Source organism: Podarcis tiliguerta (genome assembly GCF_965153285.1).
Source record: "Podarcis tiliguerta genome assembly, chromosome: 4".
Taxonomy (NCBI): domain Eukaryota; kingdom Metazoa; phylum Chordata; class Lepidosauria; order Squamata; family Lacertidae; genus Podarcis; species Podarcis tiliguerta.
This window is the reverse complement of record NC_139537.1, coordinates 32,199,695-32,208,328: the sequence shown is the minus strand read 5'-3', so window position 1 is coordinate 32,208,328 and position 8,634 is coordinate 32,199,695. Positions and strand designations below refer to the sequence as shown.

At 41.6% G+C, this 8,634-nt stretch overlaps 1 protein-coding gene across 1 annotated transcript; it reads left to right on the top strand.

Moving 5' to 3' along the window:
- Positions 1–1,541: 1,541 nt before the first annotated feature.
- LOC310676798 (lymphotactin-like) lies at positions 1,542–5,275 on the top strand. The gene is made up of 3 exons (XM_083438962.1): positions 1,542–1,731; positions 2,767–2,884; positions 3,882–5,275. Exons 1-3 carry the CDS (start codon positions 1,662–1,664, stop codon positions 4,012–4,014), a joined length of 321 nt encoding a protein of 106 aa, XP_083295088.1. The 5' UTR covers positions 1,542–1,661; the 3' UTR covers positions 4,015–5,275.
- Positions 5,276–8,634: the final 3,359 nt, after the last annotated feature.

The following is an 8,634-nucleotide window of genomic DNA, read 5'->3' as shown; positions in this document are numbered from 1 at the left end:
AACATCCGGAGGGGGCTGCAAGTTGACCACTCCTAATCTAGGCCCTTGTTTGCATCAGTGGTATTTTCTTCCAAAAGCATCCAATAAGTACTGTGCTCTAGAGATTTTAGCGTTTGCATCCCAAGTAGGGATATCTTTCTTATTCGGAAGTTTAGCCCCTTTAATATGCACAGCTGCCCATGGAAACATTTTCCAAAAGCCATTAATTTCTGCATATATTTCACACTGCTTTACCTCTTTCTTTCAGCCTGACCTACAAAACAAATTCAGTGTGGGTGATGAGTGAACCGATGTTAAGGTACTTGAACATAATCACCGTATTTTTTGCTCCATAAGACGCACCTGACCATAAGACACACCTAGTTTTTATAGGAGGAAAACAATAAAAAAATATATTCTGAACAAAACAGTGGATGTATGATTTTTGTGGTTCATGCTTTCCCGGAATGCTTTTAGAACCTTATAGGTCCACCACATATGACAGAAGGTGCCTTCCTTTTTTGCTTACATTTCCAGCAGATATTTGCACTTGTCTTATACATTTTTACAAGCTTACTAGGAGTCAAATACCACCGGTACATCATTTTCATATAATTTTCTTTCAGCGTACAACATGCTGAGAATTTCACCACTGCCCAAGCCTCCCTTACCTGGATTGTGCAGCAGTGCCTGGCAGCAACAATGGCAGATTCTGGTGAGATCTTGTGAGATCTCACTGAGCTCTTGCAAGATCTTACAGAGCTCATGAGATCTTGTGAGATTTCAGGAAGATCTCACAAGATCTTGCTAGCCTAATACTGTTATTAAGCCAACTAGATTTAGTAGGATTATGCATAGGGGTTCCATGTTGGGTTGCAGCTAGCACTGTCGGCAGGGTAAGGTCCTGGCACTTACATGACCTCCCACTACTGACATTGCTGGTGCTGGCAGGGTTGAGTAAGGTTGGCACAGTGAAAACACACCAGTGCAGTCATGCTTTGGAATACCAATTGCCCTCCCCCAGGATATGTCATTCCCTCTCCAACCTGGTTTTCTTCTCCCCATCCCAGTCAATCGGCCTTTCCTGGCTACTGAGCACACCCAGTGCACACTGGCCTGCTTTTGGTTTCCACAGTCCTGCCAATACTTTCCTTGTGCGTGAGACAGTGGTGCTGGTTTGGTCCCACGGCCAACAGTACTCACGCCCGATCATTAGAAATGGAGCGAGTGATGATCTTTGAAGTCCTGTTATGGTTCTCCATTGGTACACATGAGCCTCTTCTCTGAGCTACACATTTTCTCCCTGATTTGTGTGGTGCATTGTGGCTCCACTGAGCAGCATCAAGATGAAACCATAGACACATTACTGGTTTCCACTGCAGAGAAAGAACTTTCTTTTGTTCCTAAAATAAAACTGACTTTTGAAGTGCTAAAGCAGTAACCACATTGTGGCAGGAAAAAGCTGTCGATGAGGGGCTAGCAGAGATGAAGGTTTTTTCCCACCCTTCACCTGACTAGAAAAAAAACAAACCTGAAGTGTGTTCTCAGATTTTCCGCCTCTCATCCTCCCCATTACGCCTCTTGCTCATGAAGGGTCCAGGAAGGGTCCAGCGAGCTATAAAAATCTGCTGAGGGGAGCCCTTAGTTACTTGTAGTCCCATCACCTCAGGAAAGGATCAACCATGAAACTCTATACAGCAGCCATTCTGACCATCGCTTTTTTCGAGCTCTTCAGTGTATATATTATTACAGGTATGTTTAAAATATTATTAATAGTAGTCGTATGTTTATTTCATATCCTGGGAAGCGTAGTTTGTTAAGGGTGCTAAGAGTTGTTTGAATACCCTTATTTCCCTCTCTGAGCTACAATTCGCAGAGCAGTTTAACAATCCATCTCCACACTGGGAATTCTGAGAACTGTAGTTCTCAGAGGATAAATGTTGTTTAGTTGTTTAGTCGTGTCCGACTCTTCGTGACCCCATGGACCAGAGCACGCCAGGCACTCCTGTCTTCCACTGCCTCCTGCAGTTTGGTCAAACTCATGCTGGTGGCTTCGAAGACACTATCCAACCATCTCGTCCTCTGTCGTCTCCTTCTCCTTGTGCCCTCAATCTTTCTAACTTCAGGGTCTTTTCCAGGGAGTCTTCTCTTCTCATGAGGTGGCCAAAGTATTGGAGCCTCAGCTTCACGATCTGTCCTTCCAGTGAGCACTCAGGGCTGATTTCCTTAAGACGATAAATAGGGGACTCCTAATGATAATTTCCATGTGGATGCTGAAATCTTTTCCTGTGCACCTATGTTCCTACCTGGATTGATAGAAGCCGAGAAATGTTTTCCTTGCAGTAGAAGTGCAGTTTTCAGGGTGGGGGAGAGAGAGATTTCAATCACTACCCTAAATGAGTAACGGACGACAGAGGACAAGATGGTTGGATAGTGTTCTTGAAGCTACCAGCATGAGTTTGACCAAACTATGGGAGGCAGTGGAAGACAAAAGTGATTTATTGTATTGTAAATCCAATAGCTAGAAGACCAACAGAAATCAGAACCACTTGCAGACATGCAAGAACAAAAGCCCTATAAGGAACCCCTTTATTTTTTTTGTATTTTAAAGTTGTTTTACACTTTTAAATAGTGTGTTTTAATATTAATGGAGGCTTTTAAATTGTTGTAACCTGCCTTGAGACATTAGGGTGAGGGGAAGGAAATAAGTTCTAATTCTAATAATAATAATAATAATGTTCCTGATTATTTGATGCCAGTTAAACTTATATTTTATCTCTTTTTAAGGAACGCTTGGATCTCAGACTATGGCACTCGACTCCTGTATAACCTTAGAGACCAATGAAATGAACATCAGAAGATTTGCTAGTTATACAACCCAAACCAGACCAATAAAAGCTGTGATGTAAGTATCTTGCCTAATCTTCAACTGTAAAGTAGCCTACAAGTCTGAAGAAAGAGACATGCTTGCGTGACTTTCCAAAGAAACACAGATTCCAGTTAGAAGTAGTAGTATTACCAGTGTATACTATGCAATGTTCATTCCATGTTCTATCTGATAACTGTCTGGGTGGGTGACCAAATATGTGATTAATATAGGAGACTATTGCATCATGGCTATGCTCTGCCTCCCTATCAGAGGCAACATGCCCTCGGGTCCCAATTGCATGCTTCCCATGGCATCTCCTTGGCCACTGCGAGAACAGGATGCTGGACTAATAATAATAATAATAATAATAATAATAATAATAATAATAAATTTTATTTATACCCCACCCTCCCCGGCCAAAGCTGGGCTCAGGGTAGCTAACACCAGTAAAATTACAATAAAAACACAATAGGAAAAAATACTAATTTAAAATACTAATTTAAAATAACGCCCTCCCATCAGATGTCAAAGCGATAAACAACTACCTGACATTCAGAAGACATCTTAAGGCAGCCCTGTTCAGGGAAGTTTTTAATGTGTGACATTTTAGTGTATTTTTGGTCTCTGTGGAAGCCGCCCAGAGTGGCTGGGGAAACCCAGCCAGATGGGTGGGGTACAAATAATAAATTATTATTATTATTATTAGATGGGCCATTGGCCTGATCCAGCAGGCTCTTCTTGTGTTCTTGTTTTAAGTGGAGGCATCTAATGGTGTCCAGAATTCATCATTCAAACTTCCTACCTATTACTGACACCAATCCAACCGGAAGCCAATAAAATTTTAGCTGCAATCCTTTGCAAGTCTACTCAGAAATAAGTCTCATTGAGTCCCATTGTGCTGGATTCCACTTGCTCCTAGTGGACACAGAACAGCTGCCCAAAGCACTGTGTTTCACATTTCACACAAAAATACAATCCACAATAATTCTTTAACAAAATTAAACTTAGTGATTTGCTTTCTATTCTCTTGCAGCTTAATCACCAGAAGAGGCATCAAGGTCTGTGTGCCACATGATCTTCCATGGGTGACAAAAACCATGAACTACTTGGACCAAAAAAAGGCAATACAACAAAGAAGAACAACATCTAGGAAGATGTCCAGCTAAGCTGCCGCACATCAAATCATCAATAGCTGCTCATAACTTTGGCTAATTCCTGACTGGAAATAAAGTTACTGAACTGATGTAGTTTCACTGGAATCTATTCATCCATCAAAGCAATGCTGATGCAATTACAGCATTTTAATGCTGCCTTTAGTCTTAATTATTTTAGGACAACCTTTTTTATTTATTGGAAGAAGGCAGCTCTTTCAATATTTTCAACTGAAGCTGTTTTCAGTGTTTGGGGAGTACTTATTCAGAGTTTCCCTTTTCATCATATTGTTTCTCTGGTTTATAGTGTCCTTCGAAGACAATATTAATGTAGAGTGTTCTATGATTGCATACAACTTATTGTTCCCCTGTTAGGATGGCTGAGGGCTTCCTGTGCTTAAGATATCACTGATTATACAAACATAAACCCCAGGGGATGCTGGGGGTTGGGGGGAGAGGAGCCCTAGAAACCAATCTGGCACTTACAAAATGATGAGGCCCCCATGGATATTCAGAATGTCCTTTTATCTCATGAACCTTCATGTGAATAGCCAGATTTCTAGGTAAAGCTCATCACTCTTCCACAGTGCCAGTTAGCAAAAGAGTTTTGGCACTACCTAGGTCACTAAGATACATATGGCTGTAAAAGCCTCATATATGGTTGAGCAAATATATGATAAAATATCTAATAGAAGGAAAGCAATATCAAGAAAGAAATCAAGGACAGGCCTGTTTATTAACACGGATGTGGACTTATGTATTGGAATAAATAGAACGAGCTGCCTGTAATTCAAATTTGTGCTTTCTTCATCTGGTTCATGTTTAGTACATGATCACTGGAAACTTTCGTGGAATGTATAATACTGTCGCTTGCTGCTATTCTTCAAAATTGTATACCTTTTCGTTTCCTTGATTTTTTGAGGGGACTGTCATCTGTTTTGAAGAACTTTAAAAAATTAATCAACTAACTTCCTGTCATTGGATCCATTTGCTGATCAAACTAGACGTTACAGCAACAGAATACAGGTGACAGTGAGAATATTTGAAAAAGATAGCTATTCTTGTTTTTGGTCAAGAGTACAAAAAGAATAATGCCACGCAATCTTTTGAAGAGTATCTTAAATGTCTTAGCTGAATGAAGAGATATACTTATATTAATTCAAAGACATTCATGTGAACTTAGTTGTTCATTCAGTTGTTGGTTTTACAACACTTGGGATCAAATTACTTTTACCATGCTTTTACTATACACTTAATAAATCAGTCCTTTCAATGATATTTTACATCTTTTGTTTATTAACAGTAAGTAGAATCTACCAGGAAGTGCTTTTGTACAAATCCCATTGAACATAGTAGTCATTTCATCTCTTTACTACTTGCTTGGGGTTTTTCCAGTTACAACATGGTGTAACAGAACACAAGAAAAATCTGATGAAATGTTTGGTACTACCAGTGTGTGTGTGTGTAGATAGATAGATAGATAGATAGATAGATAGATAGATGATAGATATAGATAGATAGACAGATGACATAGAGAGAGGGGGAGGGGGAGAGAGAGGGGGGAGATGATAGATAGATAACAAGCTCCATCTTATTCCTAGTTTTTTACCAGTTCAAACAGGTAAGGCATGGCAACCAAATGAAACAGCCTTTATCCACTCTCCTGAGGTCTGAGAGTTTAATTATTTCAAACATTCACAAAGAGTGGGGCATTCAACAGCTTTTACTATGCTCAGTGACTCTGACTGGATAGTTATCAGTCTTTTTCTGCCTTGGAATCTCTGACTGTGAAAATACCAGCCATGTGCACTGTTAACACAGCACACCAGTTTCATCCACCTCCAAACCAGTTTAATTGACCTTATCCGAGTTCTTTCTTTTAAGGAAGGAGGGGAAGGAGAATCAAGTTCAAACAAGCACGACGCCAAAGTCCTTTGCCCGGATGGTACTCTTTGAAATTATGCCTCGGAGGCTCTGCACTTTCTGGCGTCTGTGTGAGGTTGGTTCAGACTGGACAGGGAATTAGTGAACCAGAAAAGAAGTGCTTAGGTTTCTTCAGCGTGTGCCAGCTAGAGGAATAGGCTAGCATCTTCAGACATAAAACACACAATAATTTCCAGAGTTGGTCTAGTAGAAAATTAAATCTCTGTACAAAGTGTAGGTTAATCCTCTTCTTCCAAGGTTAGCAAACAAGATGTCAAAAGACTTGCACAAGGAATTGTCTGTCAGGATTGAATTGCTATTTACTACAAGTTCATATTAGGGGCTGCATATATATGCACGGTCACAAAGAAGCATCAGTTCCACTCATGTATACTGACTAAACTCTTTTTAAAAGAGGGGGAAACAAATCTACCCATGATATGTGGAAGCCCAGCAACATCCCCATGAGACTTGCCTTTGTACAGTGGTACCTTGGTTCTTGAACGGCTTAGCTGTCGAACAGATCAGCTCCCAAATGCCACAAAGCCGGAAGTAAGTGTTCCAGTTTGCGAACGTTTTTTGGAAGCCAAATGTCCGACACGGCTTCTGATTGAGTCCAGGAAGCTCCTGCAGCCAATCGGTTGGGAGTTGAATGGACTCCTGGAATGGATTAACTTTGAGAACCAAACTTGTATTTGTAATGATTAATTATCTCAATGTTAATTATATTAAATGTACACAAGTTGCTGTGACTTTGCTACTTCAGAATCAGTTATATAGTGAATCTGCTGTTGTCCTCAATTGACACATGAATAAAAAGTGATCCGGACTAAAGTATACCTGTTATATACAGTATACAGTTCATATTTTGAAGTGGCAGCCTGCAGCCAATCCTGCAGCCAATCAGAAGCAGCGCCTTGGTTTTTTAACAGTTCCGGAAGTTGAACGGACTCGTGGAACGCATTTTGTTTGAGAACCAAGGTATGAGTGTACTTCTAACTATGGATCTCTAGGACGACTCTCATTTTACATACCCATGGAAAAGAGGATGTGTCCTCGGAAAAGAGGGCATATGGCAACCCTATCATGAAGGTAAAGGGGCCCCTGACCATTAGGTCCAGTTGTGGCCGACTCTGGGGTTGCAGCGCTCATCTCGCTTTATTGGCTGAGGGAGCCGGCATACAGCTTCTGGGTCATGTGGCCAGCATGACTAAGCCGCTTCTGGCGAACCAGAGCAGCACACGGAAACACCGTTTACCTTCCCACCGGAGCGGTACCTATTTATCTACTTGCACTTTGATGTGCTTTCGAACTGCTAGCTTGGCAGGAGCAGGGACCGAGCAATGGGAGCTCACCCCGTTGCGGGGATTCAAACCGCTGACCTTCTGATCGGCAAGTCCTAGGCTCTGTGGTTTAATCCAAAGCACCACCCGCATCCCTAACCCTATCATAGGCTATTGGAAAAGGAAGCAAAAGTATTCATCCAGTAAGCGGGAGTGAGTGTCAAGAAGAAGAGGGAATGCATTCTTGTTGCTGAGGCAACTGTGCTGACATTCCTTGTCATGTTTCATAAGAAGATCCATGCTGGGACAGAACACAAGTCTACCAAGTCCAGCAACCCGGACAGTCACCAGCCACACACCCAAGCTTGAAACAACCCTCTTCCACTTTTGCTCCCCAATCCATGGTGCTGCTAAATCATTGGTCTGTCTCAGTACTGTTTGCTCTGACTAGGGAAGGGAAAATTCCTAGGCCTACCTGAAAATTCTGAGGATTTATTTGCTCTTAATGAGGCTGCCAAATCTGATTGGTTACATGGCACTGTGATGTCATCACACTTACTGTATGATCCCTAATTGACTGGGCTCATCCAGTGCTGATAAAGAGGGAAGAAGTATACGTATATCTCAGGTCAGGGCTGTTAACTTATGGAGCAGAGGTTCCAGGTTGCAAGTTACTCATTCCAGGAAGACTTGAACTTCCGAACCTCTCACTTGAGAAATTAACCCTTTATGAGTCAGGAACCTACTGTTTCATCATTAACAGTAGAAAAATTAACATTAACAGTGGAAAAATTGCTTATATAAAACTGTTATACAAGGGGCTGAAATACTAGCAGTTCAGAGGCTTGTAGCTCTCTGTTGCACTTTGCCTGGATGTTCTTTTTGTTTGGTTTTGCTAGTGCAATTAATACTTAAGCCTCTGAGCACATTAGTAATGCTTCGTTGCAGTAACTGGGCTGTGCATTTTTTCCCAAGCCTTTTTTCAGAAAGAGAGAGAACGTCCTTGGTCTGCAACACACAGGCTTTCTTGCTGGAAAGGGGCACTTTAGTTAATGTTTCTAACTGACCAATGATTGTTAGGTGTCCTTTGCTGCAGGGCCCAAATATGGGGAAACCAGCAGGTCTCCTGCTGCTAATCCTGCGCTGAAAATAGATTGATTTTATTACCAGAGACTCCAAAGTGCAAATTACTAACAGCTGACCTGACCCAGGAAGAAACGTGCCTCTCGTTTTAAGGCACCTATCTGCAAGACAGTGATGTACTACTGGTTGTGGGTAACACAGAAAGCTCTGGACAGCCAGAAAGGTATCAGCATCATGGCCCTTCTTTGACTTCAGGAGTATCTCTGGAAAGCCAACATCCTCAACCTGGAGCAATGTGTCCCCCACTCTGATCAAATCTGCTATGACAAAGTGAGTTCTTTGGCCA

Coding starts and splice junctions, on each gene's coding strand:
- LOC310676798 (XM_083438962.1), top strand. CDS start 1,662: ATGAAACTCTATACAGCAGCCATTCTGACCATCGCTTTTTTCGAGCTC. Junction 1,732..2,766: donor CAGTGTATATATTATTACAG/GTATGTTTAAAA, acceptor TCTCTTTTTAAG/GAACGCTTGGATCTCAGACT. Junction 2,885..3,881: donor AGACCAATAAAAGCTGTGAT/GTAAGTATCTTG, acceptor ATTCTCTTGCAG/CTTAATCACCAGAAGAGGCA.